This window comes from Cyclopterus lumpus, chromosome 15 (genome assembly GCF_009769545.1).
Source record: "Cyclopterus lumpus isolate fCycLum1 chromosome 15, fCycLum1.pri, whole genome shotgun sequence".
Taxonomy (NCBI): Eukaryota; Metazoa; Chordata; class Actinopteri; order Perciformes; family Cyclopteridae; genus Cyclopterus; species Cyclopterus lumpus.
Genome location: NC_046980.1, coordinates 15,844,410 through 15,865,486, shown reverse-complemented (window position 1 = coordinate 15,865,486; position 21,077 = coordinate 15,844,410). Strand labels below are relative to the sequence as shown.

The window sequence follows — 21,077 nt, the reverse complement described above, 5'->3', positions numbered from 1 at the left end:
GGCATTACTCTGGTTGGCCACGCTGAGTGTTGGAAGCATCCATTGTGTGAAAAGGAGACACAAAAATGATGTTTTCACTGTGCATGTCACTGGCTGACAGAAGAATCGTGTCCGAAAAAGGCAAGAGATACAATTGCTGTGCGAGGAAGGAAGAAGGGGGCCAACAGAGCGAAAGGGAAAGCGCCTGTTAATCAGTTTTTTTTTTTTGGGGGGGGGGGTCTGCTATTGTTCGGCTCCCCTGCATAGTCGCGGTAGCAGACAAGAAAAAGCTGCTTGTCTTTTTAAAGGCACAGGAGGCTGGAGTCAGGGGAGAGAGTGGAGGAGAGAGGGGGGAGGTGGCAGGGAGAGCAACAACACAGCTCAGCGATATCAGCAGCCAAACAGAGAGGAGGCACCTCGGACACTCGTGCAAGACCAGTAGACAGGATTGTTATTTCATCCTTTTTGTTTTGGATTATTCTCTTCTTGCAATTGTTTTACTCTTGGAGATTTTATTCCCCCTGGTGTTGCATCATTTTACTGCCAGATGAGAAAGTGGAATATTCTGTCAGCAGCAGAGGCTCAGGGATGCGGCGCATAAAGTGAGGAGCCGGTGCTCATCCGCTGCTTCACTCCTGATGCGAGCGGGACTCACTCTTCCTCTGCACTGCAGCACAGTAAGCTCAGCCGGTGCTCACCTCCTCTGACTCAGGCTGCCTGTCTCCGCTGTAAGGATCAGACTGAAAGGACAGGGAGTTTTGGAAGGGGGTGGCGGGAGCAGGTGGATGTGGAGGGTGGCTGGAAAACAGGAGCAGGCAGCGGGGGCAGAGCTAGCTGAGGATGGGAGCCAACGAGTCCATGGAGCAAGGAGAGACCCTCTGTCCCTCTCAAGAACACATGTGAGTTTGACTTCACTTGCATTCCTACTCAGTGTCTGGAAATGTTCAGTGGTGTGATCAAAATCTAGAAAACCACCTTGTTGAAAAAGCTCAGGGTCTCGAGAGCAGTTCCAAATGCTTCTGCTTTGCTATGTTGTTTTTGTTTATTCACGGCTTCAAATATTGTCTCCGTGCATCACAGATGTTCATTGTGGATGTGGGGCGATTTTTTTATGCAGAACGCAATCACCTTTGAGTAATATTATGGCCATGTTTGCCGTTTTTGGCATTATTTACTGTTGCATGATGAAGCCTGACGAGACAAACATCTCTGAAAGATTGTGTTCTGTTACCCCCCGCAGGTTTTTGCTTTCCCTTACTCCTTCCATGCATCCTGTCATCTTCTCAGACTGTAAAATCCACTGTGACCAACTGTGCATGTCGTCGGCGTCTTCGTTGTTGTTGTTGTTGTTTGCTTTTGTGATGTAAATAAGGATGGGAGAATTCGGAGCAGGTGTGCATCTGTGCCGCTCGACTGTACGTGTGGGTGAAACGTGAACGTTCTCATGGTGAGCCTACAGTCGGTGCCGCCGGCAGGCTGGTGGGGTGATGTTTTGTTCTGTGTGAAGGAGGACGAGACTGCCATGCTGGGAGCAAGAGCTGGCGCCCGTGTTGAAATAGAGCACGCTGTGTGGGGGTGGAAGAAGATAACTCAGGAATATCAGTGGCCGAGAGCAAGAGAGAGCGAGGGAGGGGGAGAGACGTAGAAGAGTGCTCCACTTTTCTGTGTTTTATTTATATCTCAGACACACTACTGCACAGGGGAGGAAGGATCAGGGGGAACAGGGGAAGGATAAGGGAAATGGAGTGACTGCATGTGTGTATGTGTGTGGGCTGTTTGTAATGTAGAAATTAATGATTTATAGCATAATACATAAGTCTTTTTTTTATTATCTCAAAGCTCTGCTAAATTCAGACCTGAATATTTTTCAAAGAATGTCAGCAGCAAAGTGCAGGCTCCTGTCGTTGAATTAAAGCACTGTGTCCACATAATCCCAACCATTATTAATAATAATAATAATAATAATAAGGCTTTTACTGAGTTCATGGGAGTGTAAAACGAGTGGCCAGTTTGTTTGTGTCTGCACTGATGGTGAGTCTGTATACTACTGAATGAAGCTATGGCATCTGATCTCATCTTCAAAATGGAGAGGTATTTTAACCCCCTCCTCGCCGGTGCTCTGACTCAGACCTGTCCTGTCGTTGCTTAATATGCCATCTGCTTGCACTCAAAGTCTCAGATTAAGCGAGGTGACGTATTACACTGAGAGATAATTTTAGTCTGACACCTTTTGGCTTCTTTGTTTTTTTTGTTTGAGTGGATTTCTTGGATGAAGGAATCCAAGCGATGAGAGTGGACATCTGTCTGGAGGGAGATGAGAGACATCTGCTGGGTTTTTAGAACCTGTCGATGGGACAGAGTGATTCTCCATATGAATCAATTGCAGAAAACAAAAGCCCATTTGTGGTCTTGTTCCCATTACAAAGCCTCCACTCGTTGCTCCCTGCTCACCACATCACATCTGTGTAGAAAATGAAGAGGCTCTTGTAAAATGAAAATAGGTTGTTGTGGTGTTTCACAGGGGGTTTAGTGTCTATGATGTAATACATTATATCCAGACAGTCATTCATCAGAGGAGCAGCACAGGAGCTCCCTCTGTTGGTCTCTTCATTTCTTCCTCATAGGAGTTACCATTCACTATATACAATATAGGAGAGACTCATAGTATAACTCCATATTTTGTTGTTAAATAATTTCACCCTCTTCCTTATATTTTTACAAAACATACATTAACATACAACAGTTATTAACATACAATAAAGGTACATGCTGTGAACTATTTACATAATGGCATGTGACAATGTTTTTGTTCAGGTACATTTCATGATAAAATCTAATTTAACCTATACAATTTATTCATTAATCATTGCTTTGTCACTGACATTTGGCAATGCAATGCATGATACATATTCATTGTGCATTGAACTGCCATATATATAGCCCATTTTCATGCCTTACAGACGAACACTACTGATTCTATAATGCCCAAAAGTCCAGCAGCAGATCAAAAATCAACATGAGATTGAAAGCGCCTAAACAGCAGAGACGGATCGCTAAATGAGGAGAAGGTAACAAAGGGATGAAGAACTGTAGAGATGTAGTGGGAGGTGATGAGAAAGCAAGGGAATTCCAGTGAAAGGATCAAATGGAAAGGGATAGATGATAGTTGAGTCCAGGGCTTAAAGGAGTTGGACAGCCTAGAGACGATGGAGGGGGTGTGCGGCCATTGAGGCTAATCACACAGCTGCTTGGAGACCAGCAGCCTGCCTCCATTCATCCATCAATTTATGTTTACATCAGCTTTCATCAAATCACAGTGGCCTCTTTATCACTCTAAAATTCTGACGTCAGATTGAGCATTTTTTGCAAAGAGCAGATAAGTGCCAACATCTTCAAACCTTTTGCGTCTATGTGCATATATAGGACAGCCAGGTGGTGTTGGGCTTACATGTTCCCCCTCTTCCCCGGGGCTGGCGATGGCTCTCCCTCCAGCCCTGTGAAAGCTGTTGAGACGAGTCGAGGGGTATTTAGCTCGGAGCAGAGACACGTCTGGCTGCCTGATGTGGAGCCTGTCCCTGCCTCACGCTGCAGTGTCTGTCCAGTCATCTCAGCCTGTGAGAGGCTGCTGTTAACTGCTGCTCCCTTTGTTTCTATCGGCCCCCATACCGCGATTGCTCACCCACACGCTGCTTCTTCCCTTGCTGTGGTTTGTCTGCAACCGAGTTGCATAAGAGCTGCTAAAAAATATGACTGCATTAACACAGAAGACATTCCCAGATTGATTTGTATTTACATTATTAATTTCTTTAATCGCAGTTCTCATTTCAAAGTATAATTGTATGTATATATGCCAATTTTAATAACAGATAATCAATATTAACCACTCTGCAAAGAACAGACGAGTAGAATAAAACAAGTCAGTTCAATCACTTTATGGGCTGTGATCAGAATAATGCTGATGCAACTAAGCTGGACCTCACTAGTTAGGCAATCCTCAGTTGTGTGTGTTTGTGTTGGACTGCGTGCCGCCATCTTTACTTCCAACGTGGAACATACTGCGGGAGCAACCTCCTGTTACCATAGCAACACAGTGTTTGCAGTTACGTGAAAAATGTCCTCTGCAAGGACATAAACAGAGCAATAAAACGAGCCCTAATTAGCTTTTATCCGCTAATTTTTACGTTACACAACAAAACAAATGCAAAATCTCTTATAGGTCTTCATTGATTGAATTTGTTTGGTGTCAGTTTATTTGGTCTTTGTAAGTGGGTCCTGTCCTTGGAGCTTCCCGTCAGACCATCTGACACTATAATCCTGAATTTATTTATTGTAAATTATTTTTTATAATTTATTTATCCTGGTGACCCAGATGGATCTCCAGGCAGACCAGTCTCACCCTGCTGGGACACACTGAGATTACTGCTCTTTACTTTGCCATGTGCTATCTCGTTTTTGTATCACTACTGCCTCCAAAGAAATGGATGTTTTTTGTATTCATATTGAGTGGGGACTTACAATCTGAAGATATAATTAACAGGCACTACCACTCATTTTATACCATGTTGGACCTTGTGTAGCCTTTATGAATTATTTCGATTGGTCAGTGGAGCAAATTGCAGTGCAATCTTGCCATACTGTTGGCTGACAGGAACCTCCATCTCTGCTGTGATGTGACCCAAGGGATAGTGAACATATTGCAAATGACAGCAAAAGACATTTATTCCTAGCCTTCTCTATAAACAGTAATGGTTGCATCGGGCACATTGGGCTCAATGGTGCCCGATGATGACCCCCCTCCCCCCGTCTTTCATACTGCAGGGTTTTATTTGATCCCACAAAGGACCCACAAAATTGCTCCATCAACGCCTTGAGCTGAATCCTTATAGATTAGCTGGATCAATATAGCGTAAGGACATGGAGGTGTCATTTTACTTGTCTCTTCTCCTGTCTGTGCTCTTGTGTTTTTGTGTTAAAGGGGTATAGGGGTCCACATTAATGGCAGCTTCCTTATGGTTTATTGTAAAAGACTATGTTCATTGTTTCAGACATTAGTAGTTTTCAAAAGATATGCTTCTTCAGTTTCTGTAAGTCTGTGAACATGACCTGGGTTTGGAAAGCACATTCTGGCTGTGTGTATAAGCATCTGCTTGTCTCATAAATCTGCAACATGCCTTAATCTGTATCATTCAACACTTGTATAATTTCATGTATATATGTTTAAATTTGAATACAGATAATCAATATTAACCACTCTGCATGGAATAGACAAGTAGAATTAAAAAAAGGCAGTCAAATCAATTTATGGGATGTGAATATTGCTGATGCAACTGTGCTGGACCTCACTAGTTAGGCAAGCCTCAGTTGTGTGTGTTTGTGTTGGACTGTGTGCCGCCATCTTTACTTCCAACGTGGAACATATGGCGGGAGCAACCTCCTGTTACCATAGCAACACAGTGTTTGCAAAAAATATGTTTTTTATTCAGTTTCTGTGTCTGAAAATGACCTGGGTTCAACGAGCACAATCTGTGTGTGTGTTTGCAATGACTAAAATGCTTTTACATTTGCTTAATTAATTTAGGCATAAAAGAACACACAACGTGTGAACATATAATAATATACAAATATGAGTATCAAATGCACTGGTGGTATATGTAATGAGCAAGCTTCATCCGAGCAGGTTTGACTTGTGGGCAACATCCTTTTCTTCCGTGTGTGGATACAGGAAGAAAGAGAGGAGAGAGAGAGAGAGAGACCCCAGAAACAGAGTGGAGAGAGAGAGAGAGAGAGAGAGAGAGAGAGAGAGAGAGACCGAGAGAGCAAATATACAGTTTGCAGGCGGTGGGCTTCTGCAGCCAGTCTGGTTTAGAATGGGAGGCATCATTACCTACTGGGGAGGAGTGGAGACAGGCTGATACGGCTACAGATGACAAAGAGGAATGTGAATGGACTGTGATTGTAGATTGAAAACAAAGAGGTATCTGGATCTGGTGGTCTTAGTTGTCATCTTGGGAAGAGGCTGTGGGTGTCTACCTGTGTGTCCGGCAGTAGCAGCGTAGTGCGAAGAGGTGTAGTCCACCGGCAGCCATGGCAGTGAGTACGTGGCAGGCTCTATCTCCACTGCAGTGGGCTCGCTGGGGCTGGGACACGCTGCTGGGAGGGGCAGGAGACAGGGACAGCCCGGGCTCGGATCCGGCTTTGGGGCTCCTCCGGAGTTTCTCCTGGGGCTCACGTCATGACAACATGATCAGCGCTGCCGCGGAGGCGGTCAGACAGAGGTGAGACAGGTCAGGAGGCTGAGGACCTTAGAAGTAAGGTTCTCTGGTGATCTTCGCTTTGCGTGCGTGTGTTTGTGTGTTGCTGAGAAAAACCAATCAATATGTCTTTTGCGTCGGATGATAACATTGTCATTTTCATTTACAGCCTATTGTCATGCAGAAATTGGTAATTTCTCAATTTTCGGCTCAGTGTTTCCCTCAGTCCCTCCCTATCTATTTCATATCTGTGATGTTGATCTTGAAGTGGTTTTGTGTGTGTATGAGTGTGTTGCGGTACGGTGATCCTGTGTCTCAGATGTGTCATTATCTGTCGCCTCACTGCAGATTCAGCGTTTTCATTCGTATCCATAAAAGTCAATAATAAATGAAAACAGAAATGCATACTAGCTTCTTTTTTTTAAAAACACATACACACTACTGGAAATTGCACCTGGTGCCCTCACTACTTGAATCACAAAAGAACAGTACTTTCTTGGGAGAAAGATGTATCCTTCGTGATGTCCCCTGTCTGAAGAGGAGAAGTTTAGCTCACCGTCGCATGGCGTCAATAATCCAGAGAGTCACTAGAGTTCAAGTGATGTCAGTCTGATTGATCTATGCTCATCTTTTGTTATAGGAGTTCAGACTCTGATGGAGCCTTTGAGACCCCTGAAGCCACAACCCCAGTGAAGACTGTTTCTCCTATAGATCCCCGAACCCAGCAACTAACGTCTGATGACAAAGGTAGGGTAAGAAAATTACGCCATGATGTGCGTATGATGCTGTGTTACAACGTCATCAAAAAAAAAACAGGCGTAAGAAAGCCTTGTTGCGCCATCTAGTGGATTAAAGCAGTATCTCTCATCTAGCTTTGTTTGAGACAAAGCATCTGAAGCTTTTGGGATATCTAGGAAAGGTTGACCAATCGGTTCAGTTTCTCTCTCTCATGTGGTTAATTTCCATTACTTTCTATTCAACTGAGAGACTCTTATTTAATTATTCATAGCCCATTTATCTCTATAATTGAATGTGTCAGAAGCCAGCAGCATTGTAACTCCATGCAGGCTGTCTTGTTCACACCTTCATCTCACCCACAAACCAGTTAGAAAATACAATCATACTTTTTTTTTTTAGGAGCTAAAACCTCTTTACGTTACGTCTTTCCATCTTTTGCAGTAGCAGACACATCAGTCAGTCCTCCTGCCTCTGAATTGGCTCCAGCTGATGCCACATGCCATTCCCCGTCCATTGTTTTTGATGAGAACAAGCCCATTGCAGCCAGTGGCCAATACGATATCGAGTATGGTGGAGAATCAACAAGTCACACTCTGACCCGCTCACTCAGCTTCCAGGGAGGAGAACTAGAAAGTGCTGGTCTGTTGGACGGATCCTCAGTGGGAGGCTTCCGTCCACATTCTGAATCCTTCAGCGTAGGTACCGAAAGTGCTCCAGGGACACTCCGCAGGCCCAAGAAAGGCCATCCTGGGCCTGGGAAGAAGAACTCTATTCTCAGACAGAACTCCAACCCAGAGAGTCCGAAGCCTGCCTCATCCAGTAGCACCCCGGAGATCAAGAAGCGCGCAAAGCCTCGAACTGCCAGCCCTCTTCAGCCTCAGGAGGAAGCAGAGGGAGGATCTGCAACCCCCAGCCCTGGTGGAACCCTCCGCAGGACCAGGAAGAGCCGAGTGGAGACTCCTCCTTCCCTGCCAGAGGAAACCAACCTCACCAGCCAAGAGGATAGCCTTGTCATCCCTGCCTTACCTTTGTGCCAGGAGGAGACCCCTCTTGCGAGTAGTCCAACAGTTGGAGACGAATCCCCCATTCCCCCTAGTACGTCCTACAAATGGGATCCAGATCATTTTGAGGACATCGATCCTTTCAATACTGGAGGTAGTAAAATAGCCAATTCTCCCGATTTGGGTCGTAAAGGTCCTGTGTGTGCCCCCATTGCTACCCCCCCAGAGAGTACCTCTGTCTCTTCTGTAGAGCCGGGTCCCCCAGCTCCTCTTCAAGAGCCAATCACCAACCCTGAAGAGCAACCCATAATACCCAAGCGTCAGGCAGTAAGGCTGGAGTTTGACTACTCTGAGGAGGGCAGTGAGGCGTCACACCAGGCCTCTCCCCCACCCAAGAAATTGGGCAAGAAGCCCGGTGCGAAGATGCCTCTGAGGAAATCAAAGCTGGGGCTGAAGAAGGCCCTTCAAGCGCAGACGGTGCCGCTGGACAACGACCCTCCAGCAACTCAAAATGGCAACGAGGAGGAAATCACTGCTCCTGCAGTCTCTTACAAGTTTGAACCTGAAAAGTGGGATGATCCCAACTTCAATCCATTTACTTCGAAGAAAGACATTCCCAACTCCCCCAAGCGGTCCCAGCCATCTTATTCCTTTGACACCAATAACTGTGATGACTCTGAAGACCCTTTCAAATCCTCCAATAAGATGTCAAACTCCCCTCCGAAGGCCTCCGCCTCCTTTGAACTGTCATCCAATGACTATGACAATGAAAATGACAACGACAACATTGGGGAACTGGAGGATCAAAATCAGAACAAACCTGGCAAGAAGAAGAAAACTCCTATCAAATCGTAAGTTCACAGTCTATATTACCACAGGGCTGCACAGTCATGGGAGAGTCCATACTTACTTACAGAACATTCTATTCATGTGAAGGAATGTAAGCGTCTCTGTTTGTGAGGTTAGTCTGTGTTTGTATGTGATCCTCTTGTCTGTTATGCCAGTGTCCTCTGTCTGTCACCTGTGTCTGTGTATTCTCATATGTCACAGGAAGTCCAGGGGTGTGTCTTCTCTATGTTGTCTGTTGTAAGTACAGGGACAACGCAACCATCCATCCCTTTTTGACTCTTAATTCCATGTGGCTCCTTTTATAGCAGCATGTTGCCCCTGTTGTCCCTCTTCCTATTAACAGAAACATCACGATCCTCTGTGCCCACTATCAAAACGATTCAATGTCAACTTTTTTGATCCTGCTTATTTTAACAGGGAATACCTTTTTTCGGTGTATGTTTTTTTTTTTGTAACTGTGTATTGTGCACAGTACAATTTTGTCCATGAAATGGCAATTGAAAAACCTCATAGTACAGTTAGAATACTTGGTATATCATGGCAATAATTGCTCATGTGTTTACATGTTCAAAGAGCATTTAAACATGAATGAGTTGCTATATACAAACTTCTACTCATTCAGCCAACGATACAGCAGAATGCTCTAAAGTGCAGTGTTACTTTACGGTTGGGTGTGGTCAGCAGCGTGAAAGGCTTGAATCCTTCCAACAGTGTTCGACGAGGTGCTGTTGAATGACAAACGTAACACATTGTGTTGGGTTATTGAGTGTGTTGTGTTGCTGCCTTCAACATCACTCTTTACAACATTTAGAACATATTCTAATAGTTTCCTATGAGCACTAAACAGAAGTTAATATAATATGTCTCGATTTCGTTTTTCTCGTGAAACTGACAAAATATCTTTCTTTGTTATAGATAGTGTGTGTTAACCTGTGTCCAGTCTGTAAGTGTATAACAATGAAGGTGCTTGTGCTCCCTCTTGTGTTCATTTTGGGCTATGGTTGAAAAAGCTAAAACTTTAAAATTATTATTATACATTTCTAGATATACATATTTGTTGGGGGGTTATTGTCCCATTTAAATTAATTCCTAATGAATTCTGGGTTTTTTTGTGACAAGGTGCAGACATTTTCTGCTCATATGTATCATATATGCTTATTAGTACATTTATAGTTTGAAATAGGATAGTGCATTCTCTTGTAAATTGATATTCAAGAACTTCCACTAAGTTTCTTTTGGTATTTATAAATTGAAAACAAAAATTAAAAAAGTAAAAGGCACTAACAGTTAATCTACAGTAATATATTATGCATCAATGTCCAACTACCCTGTCATATTACCAAACACATGGTATCTGTGTTATTAGTCTATTTGTAAAAGTAAACTATTCATAACATTACATTAATTTACTACCACGACTGACTGTGTAGGTACTAACTAGATTCAACCCTTATCATGGACATTTCACTGTTTCTGTTCATTACACCCTCACATAGACCACAGTAAGTGGTACTGTCACTCAATGCACATTACGTTGTCATTTTATGAAAAAGCAGACGTACCCAACCAGGTTTACATTTCAGTATTTGCGACTATACACACATTTGAGATATGGCGCTAGTACACAGTACTCGGTCTTCGACAGTGACCGATGGATATAATAAAGCTGTGTACTGAGTGACTCTGGATCTTGACTGTTTATGTGTTGTCCTTTTTCTCAGTAATACTTTCAGAGTGAAAAGGTCGCCAAAGAAATCCCCATTGTCTAACCCATTCCAGGTGCGTACCTAATTCTTCCTACCTGTACATCTCTCAGTACAGTTGAGCCTCTCACTGTTGTCTGCCTGCATTTCTCCCTCTTCCCTGCGACTCTGTCACTGGCACCTTCTTTGTGTTGCAGGATCCTACGCCTGCAGATGAAACTCCCTCCCTCCGCCCACAGGACGACCACGCCACAGACGAGGAGAAGCTGGCCTCCTCCACCAGCCACAAGTGGGCCGCCCTGCACAACATGGATGCAGATTTGACCTCTGACCAGCAAGACTTCCCTCAGCCATGCGACCTTACTTCCTTTGTTAATGAGAACAGTCTTCCTCACCAGACTCCAGGTGAGGCTTAGCTGTCTGACTCTTGGATTCCTCTTTGTGCCTCCGGGCCACCTCTATTCAGAAAAGTGCTGACCGAGATCAAAGCATACCGCAGACTGGCGGTGCTCAAAGGACATTCAAAGCTTATGTTTGGATAAACCGTCATGTACAGCAACCATCCCCTTTACTCTTCATTCATCCAGCAATGCTATTGATTTTTGTTGTGGCAGTGAAATAAGCCTGTTGGCCCAGTTCTCTAGTACCCTCTGACCTCCAAAAGAGTCTCCTTTTCCCAGAGGCTGTGTGGCTCAACTCATCTGGGTCAGAGATGAAATAATGAACAGACAGCCCTGCCTCCGCCTCTGACATCATCAGTACAGAGCTCTACACTGGCTGAAATGTCTCTCCATTTCTTCTTCTGCCTCTCAAACTTTGTTTTGTCTTTCTGTGACAGTGCAAGACTATGAAATTGAGTACATGGAGAAGCTTGGCTCTGCTTCGCCTGTGAGTATTTTGACGTTATTTAGAGAATTCATCAAATGTGTGCCGCTTTCTTTATTAAGGATAGTTTGTTGTGTATATACGTTATTTAAAAGTATAATTCAGAAAGGTTATGTTGTATTTCCTCGTGTGTCTTTTAGCCACTGTCTGTGAAGAAGCCGTCTTTGTACTTGAAGTTGGACTCAGTATCTGACGGCTTAAGCAAGAATACGTGTGCACATGGATCTGAGCCCAGCTCCCCCTGCACAGGGTATGACACACTTCTATTGGTTCATGTTTATTTCAGTGAATTTATCGTGTAGTATTTCAGACAGTATGTTTGCTGTATAATGTAGTAGGTCTTACAGTGCATTTGTCAGTGCTTTACTGGTACAGTATACTATCTACTTTGCTAATTGTGAACCAGAATGATTTTGATTGCATAATGCATGCAGTTCACTCTCATCCTTCTTATACAGTAAATGACATGCCTTGTCCCTCTCTCTCCCTCCCTTTCCCCTCTCTGTCGCTCACTCTGAGCAGGAGTTTTGAGGAGATGGAGGCCCAGATAACAGCGGGTATGAAGACACCAGTGCTGAGCTCCCGGCCCGGTTCAGAGGGCTGCGCTGGCGACAAGGGCAGGAAGAGAGAGAGCGAGGCACTCAGCCGAACACAGAGCACAGAGAGGAATGAGCAGGTGAGCCGAATGCTTGTGTAAATGTTCAAACATCACATATGTTGTCATTGCTGTGTCTTGTCACCATCACGTGAGGAGAATTTGTGAGCTTTGATTTTGTAGAATTCATGTCATTGTTTAGTCACAAGGGGGGAGAGTGCCACACTGCACATGCTTTATTGAAGGCCGGGACATTGCCCTCTCAACATGAGCGCCATCAGTCATGGTGATTCTCATTAAAGCCTCGTATGACACACAGCCAGTCCGCCCACTAGCTTCCCAGCTTAAACTCTGCTGCCACTGAAACACACAGCGCTTTGCTTTGCCATGCTGACCCCTGCCCTCCTACCTACTCCTCCCGGTGCCCCTGTAGTCCCCTTACCAGGGCCCTGTGGAGGCCCCTTCTCCTGTCCCGGCCATGCCTCTGTTAGACAGACTGTCTGAGTGTGACGACCTCCTGCAGTACCTGGAGCCTGACCTGGCTGAGACCAACCCCACCGCATTCGCCCAAAAACTACAGGTGTGTTGACAGACCAGACATGACCCCTCTTGATGAACCTTATAGGTCTTACATCTGGTGGCCAATTTGTGACCCTTTTAGCTGTTTGTGTGTGTTTTTCCACGTTGCTCTCACTGTGTCACCTTACTACATCCTGCCTTTTCATTTTCCCATTTTTCACCTTCTATGCCTCAGTTGCAGTTTTTAGCTTACTGTGTAAAATAGATCGATGGTGTATGAAATATTGCAGCAGCAAGTGTGTGCGCGATCAACTTAAGTTTCTATATGTTTTCCTTTTGCTCTCTCATCCTTGGGCCGCAACCCCCTCCTTCCTTACCCCCAAAATCCATCAATTCCCCCTTCACAAACCCCACATGTGTGCGGCCCAGGAGGAGCTGGTGCTTGCTGCCCTGAGGATAGAGGCTCTGCAGGTAGCCAAAAACATCTCTCAGTGCCCCTCCTTCTCCACTGTAACTCCCCAGGTACTGCGCTGAGACTTGCACCTGCTGTATGCAAGTGTGTGTGTAAGAGGAAAGATGCATCTCTTGAATGAGTGATTATAGAAAAGCAGGTGTGTGTGAAATGCACGTGTGCGTGGCTGTAGGTGTGTGTGCATGAGTGTGTCTCAGCCTGCCTCCCTTTCCCTCTAAACACACCATTTGGAGTTACTGTGAGCTCATGGCATTGTCAACATGGTGGCTGCACCTCTACATTCGCAGTGCTCTTCAACAATCCCCTACATATGTAATCTTTAACATGGCTTAACGCGTAAAGCTCCCTCCCTGCCTAGCAGCGAGCACTTCCAGGTTGTCTTCTCAGCGACAGAGTGCTGTGCATTCTTAGTCCCTTGCCTTTATTATGCATGTTGCCTGTTCATGAGAAGCTTACATGAGCATGAATGTGACTGGGAATGTCTCACAGTAGATTATATCAGCTGCTGAGGAGTAACTCTCCCAGATATATTTGTTGATGCTTTGCTGTCATCGCCCCAAAATCCCAGTCACATTCTTGTTTTGTGATTCGGTCCTTTCCCAGACTAACAGCACTAACAACCAGGTACATCAGGTAGGTGACAGTATCAAGTTTGGCTGGAATTTTAGGTAGAACTTGCTAATGTCGATCTAAGGTTGAAGGGCCTGTACTGAAACAGCCCATGCCTTCATACAGTAGCAGAAGAGGAGTGAGATTTCTTGCTCAATCAGTGGTGAATCTACATTGTATGGTCAGTGGACTAACTCTCGTCAGAGTTGGAGCAGGGCAGGCACTTCCCGCTCCTCTTTCCATCCATGTCTCATGCTGTTGTCCCACACATTTTACAGTCTCGACTCAAGAAACCCAGCACTCGGCGGTGGAATATCAACGGTTCACCCTTACTCAAAGTAAGAGGAACAAATAGCCCTGTGATCGGTGTTGGCCTTAATCCAACTACAGTGCAGTCCAAGTATTTGGACATAAACACATTTGTCATTGTTTTTGGCTTCGAGCACCAGCACACTAGATTTGAAGTAGCTATGAGAGTTAAGGGCTGATGGTAAATTAAGGTGTTTTTATCTACAGTGGTTAAGAGTGTAGGAATCACAGTCCTTAAAATACACAGTACCTCCAATGTTGTACAAATGCTAGGGCTCCTCCAATGCTGTTTGAATGTAAATGCCATCTAATTAAGGCTCAGCCCTATACTCACCTAGTGCTGGAGTACAGAGCCAAAACAATTGTCCATATGGCCATAGACTGCACTGTCTAACTCCCGTAGAACCCAGAAGTCTGAGATATTATTCTAGGTCTCTCTACATCGTAGCCTACCATAGCTGTACGTTGTCCCTGTTATACATAGTATCTCTTGTGTCTACTAATGGGTTCTTTTGTGTTTGACGTAGCAGTTGTCCCTTTTTTTGTTCACATCAGGTAGTTTTTCCTAATGTCGACAGTAAGTGTTTTAAAATGTTGTGATCCAGGAGGATCTGGTAAAGGAGTTTTTGTACAAGACGGAATTACCAGCCAGGCAAAGTGGGAAAACTGCCCCGGGGCTGGTTGTTTGTGTGTGTGTGTTAATTTCATCCATTACAAATTTGTAATGGTCTGAAAAGTGAAGCTCATGTGGAAATGCTTTACCCATCTGCTGTGTCTTTCTAATAGTCAGTTGGGGGCAACTCAACTGTTTGAAATAAGTCAGATTTTATGGAAAATTGTTCTATGAGAAAATTACCATACTTTTCTCTGAATTTATCACTTCATGATATTCATTCAGGAAATGATGGTCCCATTTAGAGTAAAATAGACAAAAGGAAGGGTATCCTTTAGGGCGCGGCTACCTTGTGATTGACAGGGAGCCATCACCACATTGTCCACTCTGGGAGTTGTCTGCATTTTTGTTTTATAACTTGAACCCTTTCATAGTGTGCTTTCAGTTAGTATTGTAGTTGAGAAATTGTGGTTAGTTTTATGAGACTCTGGGCTAAATGGATTGGTGTACTCTCAGTAAGGACACACATTTATTCAGCATAACGGATGTTGCTTTATTATACTTTATTACAATTTATGGTACTGGCATTTTAATGTTTTTTTTCTATTAGGATTGTCTCTGTAAAACAGACCTCTAAAATATAAGTTACTGTGAGTCATACCGGCACTTAGTTTTGGCACATTTCCTTTACATTTCTGTTTGAACCTCACTGAAGTGGGAGGGTAATCCCAATCAGCACCTGACTAAAAGCAAAAGAGGTTCATGGTTACCTGAACTTGGCAGGTCCAAACACTCTCTTTTCATTTCATTAGTGGATCTGAGGCGCCTTGTCCCCTGTGAGCCCAGACCATTTCCTCAAATCCGCCCGTAATCCAGCTCTCCCAGGGATGACACAATCCATTTCAGAGCAGAGTTTTAGGGGAACGCAAATGGTGCTAGAAAAGGGATTGTTTTTGCATTTTAATATGATGAATTGTGTGAGGAGGTGGTGGTGGTAGAGTCAAATGTGGAAATGGTCACATGAACACATGCATACATGCTTTGTTTTGTAGTCTCTCTCAGTACACCTCAACACTGTATCCAAAATCAGTCTTTCTAATCCTGTGAACTTCCTAGTTCACCTTAAATCAAAGTCTTTGTAATAGTAAAATAATCAGGGCATTGCTGTAACAGTTCACACTTTGATTCTAGCCACAACAGGTATGACCAATATGTTGAAATATGCTTTAACATGAGACTAACATCTATTTCCCATGCTGCCCAGTCCGCTACCTTACCCTCCCTCTCCTGTACATGATGCAGCCCTTGCTGTATCAACTGCTGCCCTCCTTCCTGTTTACCTTGTCTGGACCTAAATCACATTCAAGCTCCTTGACTGCTCAGCTGGGGGCAGCATCAGCCAAATCACTTGGCTAATACTGTGGCAATGAAGACTGTTTCATCCAATCATGTGGCAGCTGACCAAGTCTTCAGGAGCATCACCAGCCAATCTCATTTACATATTGATTTTTGGAGTGTTTTACATTTTGACGTAGTTTAATGCTGCCTTGCCGTTTGATTCAGGAATGCGTGTGGCCCCGGCGGTGAGGGTGTCCCATCTTTGGCTCAGTCTGGTTTGTAACTGGTTATGTTTCCTTTCCTCTCCCGCCTCTCCGTCGGCTCCTGGACGCAGCACAGAGACGTGTCTTCTCCTGTAGAGAGTGGCGTGTCCAAGAACTCACTGTACACCAGGACCATTACCAGCTACATCGAAGGGGAGACTCCCCACCTGCCCAGAGAACTGGACCAATCGCTGGGAATCGCCCAAGAGGAGGTGCGCCTAAAACTTTTTATCCTACAAGTCATAGCTACGGTTAGTACATTAATTCAACATCACACACTTAACTGTTTTGTCTCCCTCCTTAGATCGTGACAAAGGAGAAAGAAGTGCTGGAGTGGCAGAGGAAGTATGAAGACAGCCGACAGGAAGTGGTGGAGATGAGGTAGGAAGTAGCACCTTGTGTTGTCATCACTAACGTCAATGTGAGGTTCCACCCATACACTAAAGGAAGGACTTAACACCTCCCTGTGTTTCTGTTCAGTGGTACTCTGTCGCAACGCTTAGTGTTTGTTGTCAGACTCCACCCATCATCGTTTAACCTATCAATTGGTTTATCTTGCTTTAAGTGCAAAAGTCACAGCTAATGCGGAGTGGAGAGCCAGTTAAAGAAGTCCATCCGAGTCCTACTATCGGCATGAGCGTAAAAGGTGGAGAATAGATGATTATGGTATAAGATATATATATGTAAGTGATCCATGAGAAGATCTTCGAGGGGCTTCGAGGTGTGGATTATACACCACCAATATCTTAAAACTGTGGTTAACTACACTTACATTTAAGTCTCCATATGATCAATATATGTACGACAAATATAGGTTCAAGGATGGAGATATGAGGCCTTGTTCTCTGTCAGCAGGTGGTGGGTATGTGGGTCCAGCTGGCCTCAGTTCAGTTGGTGTGAATAAGACAGAGCTTACTTCATTTGGCTGATTGGGCTCAGCATAAGGAGGGGCTAAGAGGCTAAGGGGGAGGCATGGCTAATCAATCCTCTTACCTCTGGCAACACAAGGCTTCCTATCGGGCCCTGCTGCTCTTTGGCTTGGAGCGTGGGGGAACTTCTAGCTTTAAGACTCAGATGGAAACTGGACATAGTGCAAATAGATGAGAGATATAAAGCTAGTTTAGGGCGCTTAAAACTCTTCAATTACTCAATATTCCTATTATCTGAAGTTGCCAGCTGGAGAGCAGTTTTCTGTGTCATTTACCTGAAATCGTTGAAAATATCTTATTGCACCTTTTCCACTTAATTTGTACTTTTTAATATCAGATGTTTCCAGCATATGAACGCAATATCAAAATTATGACAGAGAGCACAAATCAGAAGTGCCAGATCCAACCAGGTCAGGCTATATGTTTTTATTTAAACATCCTCCGAACCAACTTAAATTGTTTCATAGTTTTTTTTAAAATAATTTGTCATACTGATGTAACTCCTATACTGATGATCCACACTTTTTCATCCACAGGAGGATTGTTGCTGAGTATGAGAAGACGATTGCACAGATGATAGGTGAGTTCAGTGTTAAATACATTGGTTACTCTGTCTTTTCAGTACACGTGAAATTTATTTCAAACCAATTACTTTTGTTCCCCAACCTCTGCAATTGCTTTTTGCAACACTTGTTTATTTACAAACTGAGCAATATATACTGTATTTGTGTGCAACAGATTTTTTTCTTCTTTTTATCACTCAAGCTAGCTTTGCTATGTGCTTGCTCCCATATTTGATGGATATGAACTGAATCCTGACGTCATTGGATAGCTTCTCTGAACTCATTAAATCCCGCTGCAGGTTCACACTCTGCATTATTCCTGCTCTCACCTTCTTCGCTGCCTGATGATTTAATTTCACAAAAAGGAACAATCTGTCTCTGCCCGTGTCTAACACTCAGCTCTCTCACTTGTCTTGCCCTCCCAGCTTGACTTAACACAGTCCATTCTTTTCTGTTCTGCTCCCATCTTTGCTCCCCTTACTATTTGATAACCCTGACAGGCATGCCCGGTGAGTAATGCAGAATTCTCCTTCACTTGTTTGTGTCAGCTCACATCTCTCCACCCGTCCGTCTCAGAGGGGAGCAGATGTGCTCCCTTTATTTATCTCATCCAGTCACATTTGTTTGTCCATTTTGTTGTATTTCACCCTGTATTTATTTTTTGGAATAGGTAAAACGAGTCATTCGGCATTTACTTTATGTCATTCTTTAGTTGCTGATATTAAATACGGCATACATATGTACATATGCGTACTGAGAACCTTTACATGCACACCTGAACTGTAGATGGTTCATTCATGCAGAATTAGTAAGTTAAGCAGGTTGGTCCTGTCTAAGCTAGTGAAGGGAAGGCTGGAAGGAGGTTGAAATACTTTGTAAGTTGTATCATGTAATACTGAAGGATCTGGAAGCCACTGTTAGGTGTTTTTGTTTGTTTGCATGCTTCAGAAATACTTATATAGTGTAGCATAAAAGGCTGCTAAATCACACTAACCCACACAAATGAAAAGTGTGTGTTTGTACGTATGTGTGTCGATATATGTGCCCAGTACAGCAGACTCTTTAATACATAACGACTGGTGATCTGATCAACAGTATATTTGTGTGTGTCCATCAGAGGATGACCAGAAAGAGAAGTCTCTCTCTCATCACACCATCCAGCAGCTTATCATGGAGAAGGACCAGGCCTTGTCCGACCTCAACTCCGTGGAAAAGTCTCTGGCCGAACTCTTCCGACGTTACGAGAAGATGAAAGATGTACTCGAGGGCTTCCGCAAGGTGACTGACGCACATTATTCACAACTAATGAGTCTTTTCAGCATAACCTGCCTTGTAAGTCATCTGAAATGTGCTTGACAATCCTTATGGCAAGTAATTCAAATATTTCTCACTCCCTTCAGAATGAAGAGGTTCTGAAGAAATGCGCTCAGGAGTATCTGTCCAGGGTCCGCAAGGAGGAACAGCGCTACCAAGCTCTGAAGATTCACGCAGAGGAGAAACTAGACAAGTGAGTCTCACTATTGCGAGTTGTTATTCCCCCCAATGGAAAATACACCAACTACACAATAATTCAATGCCGAGCTGAAATATGCTGAAATATAGGCAAATGCTGTTCCTATTGGTTTCTAAAGATCCATTCTGTATTTTTCTTTTTTTCAAATGTAAGGTTTTGCTTTCATAATAATTTCACAAGAGGAGTGTCTTGATTCCCATTGTATTACTTGTGTGTTTGCAGGGCCAATGCAGACATAGCTCATGTGCGGGTCAAGTCCAAGCAGGAGCAGGCCGCCCACCAGGCCGGTCTGAGGAAGGAGCAGATGAAGGTGGAATCTCTGGAGCGCACTTTGGAGCAAAAGGTCAGTCTGCAGTGTAAAAGGATATGAAATCAATAGAATAATATCGACGTGGACAAGTATATAAATTACTATTTTTGAAATTGTTTTATAGAACAAAGAGATCGAGGAGTTGACAAAGATCTGTGATGAGCTGATCGCCAAGATGGGGAGGAGTTAGCGACAACACCACGCCCAGGCCAAATCTCACAGAGAAGAGGAGGGGTCTTGGGAAGATACAAAAGAATATTTTACACTCTTCCAAGGACTGATGGACATTTAAGGCCAAAAAATGGTCTTGGGGTTAAATTTCCGACTGACTTTGTGCAAACAGGATCCACAGGAATGACTTCCCCCTAATCACTCTGTACATTTTTGATGTGTCAGTGTATCATACTGTATCAGGGGTCTGGTTTAAAGTTTAAGAAAATGTATCATATCACTAATGAGTGCATCTGTGCGTGTGTGATAATGGAAAAAGCGAGAGCATGGCTTAAATGATCTATAATGATGTTGCCATGACAGTCGCTGAGGGAGAAGACTGTTAACCCGTTCCTGTTGTTGTCTCCTCTTGATACAAGAGAAAAGATACGACTTTGAAAAAGAGTAAAAGAGATTTAGATTAATTTATAAAATTGTTCATACACCACTGAGAGAACACAAACGATCACAATAGGAAGAGAAAGGAGAACTCGTCATATTATATGTTTGTATATACTGTAGGAAATTCCAAGTATGAAAAAGATTCATCTGCATATTTGATGGTTATTCTGTTGTCCTCGGCACGCTTTCCTCATGTATCCTTGTAGATATTTGTCATAGCTTTCTCGATGAAATTGTGCGACTATTTTTTGGGATTTTATTTTGATATAAAGCAAACTAATTGTGACCTTATTCAGTCATGACAGGAGTAATTTAATTGTGGATGGATATGTCCTAGTTCTGCTGTGGTCGTTGTGTCACACTGAGGAATAACCTTTCTGCACCGCTGCTGTACAGCATCTGCTTACAAAGTGCAATAAAAGATGGCAATACAGCACACTGCATCTGTGTAGTTGATCTGGCATGACCAGCCAAACATCAGGTGCATTATCGATTTGCTTTGGGGTTTCTTTTCTCTTACTTTAGTTCTGTGATTCCCTATCAGGGGGTACAGGGGTATGTGGGAAACAAACTGAAAGTATGCTAACATATATTATGTATTATTATTATTCATATATAGGTATATTTGTATTTAGGGGGGAAATAAATACACAGCTAGCTTCAGAAATTGCTGTGAGGCTGATACAAAATCCCAGCTGCACAGGGCATGCCTTCCCATCACGTGTAGTGAGAGTTTGAAATGGATCACTGAAAGTAATGGATAGATAGTTAAAAAGCAAGCTTCTTCCACTTCTTGTGCAGCAGTATGAATGCAAACCTCCAGACCAAAGCCCAAACATCAACCGTTCATATGACAATAATACTATACCACTTGTAAATAACAAAAAGTGTTAAATAACATCCAGTTTGAGAGCACCTATTTGGAACATTACGATAGAGTCCCTGAACTTGAACAGTACTTGACTGAACCTGACAGAGCTGTGCAGCGTTCAATAAGGATGTGACAGTCAAAACTTATTCAAAATA

General features: G+C 43.6%; 1 protein-coding gene across 2 annotated transcripts; it reads left to right on the top strand.

The window, feature by feature from the left end:
* Positions 1-787: 787 nt before the first annotated feature.
* Positions 788-20,485, top strand: tacc2 (transforming, acidic coiled-coil containing protein 2). Of its 2 annotated transcripts, none has more exons than XM_034551441.1 (17): positions 788-878; positions 6,871-6,977; positions 7,410-8,820; positions 10,540-10,597; positions 10,719-10,926; positions 11,360-11,409; positions 11,547-11,656; positions 11,929-12,082; positions 12,435-12,581; positions 13,880-13,939; positions 16,196-16,336; positions 16,429-16,505; positions 17,590-17,633; positions 18,734-18,894; positions 19,017-19,123; positions 19,352-19,472; positions 19,564-20,485. In XM_034551441.1, exons 1-17 carry the CDS (start codon positions 820-822, stop codon positions 19,627-19,629), a joined length of 3,081 nt encoding a protein of 1,026 aa, XP_034407332.1. In that variant the 5' UTR covers positions 788-819; the 3' UTR covers positions 19,630-20,485. The 2 variants fall into 2 exon arrangements, with proteins under 2 accessions (XP_034407332.1, XP_034407331.1); XM_034551440.1 differs by lacking the exon at positions 788-878 and adding an exon at positions 4,602-6,254.
* Positions 20,486-21,077: the final 592 nt, after the last annotated feature.

Coding starts and splice junctions, on each gene's coding strand:
- tacc2 (XM_034551440.1), top strand. CDS start 6,064: ATGGCAGTGAGTACGTGGCAGGCTCTATCTCCACTGCAGTGGGCTCGC. Junction 6,978..7,409: donor ACTAACGTCTGATGACAAAG/GTAGGGTAAGAA, acceptor CATCTTTTGCAG/TAGCAGACACATCAGTCAGT. Junction 17,634..18,733: donor GACGATTGCACAGATGATAG/GTGAGTTCAGTG, acceptor TGTGTCCATCAG/AGGATGACCAGAAAGAGAAG.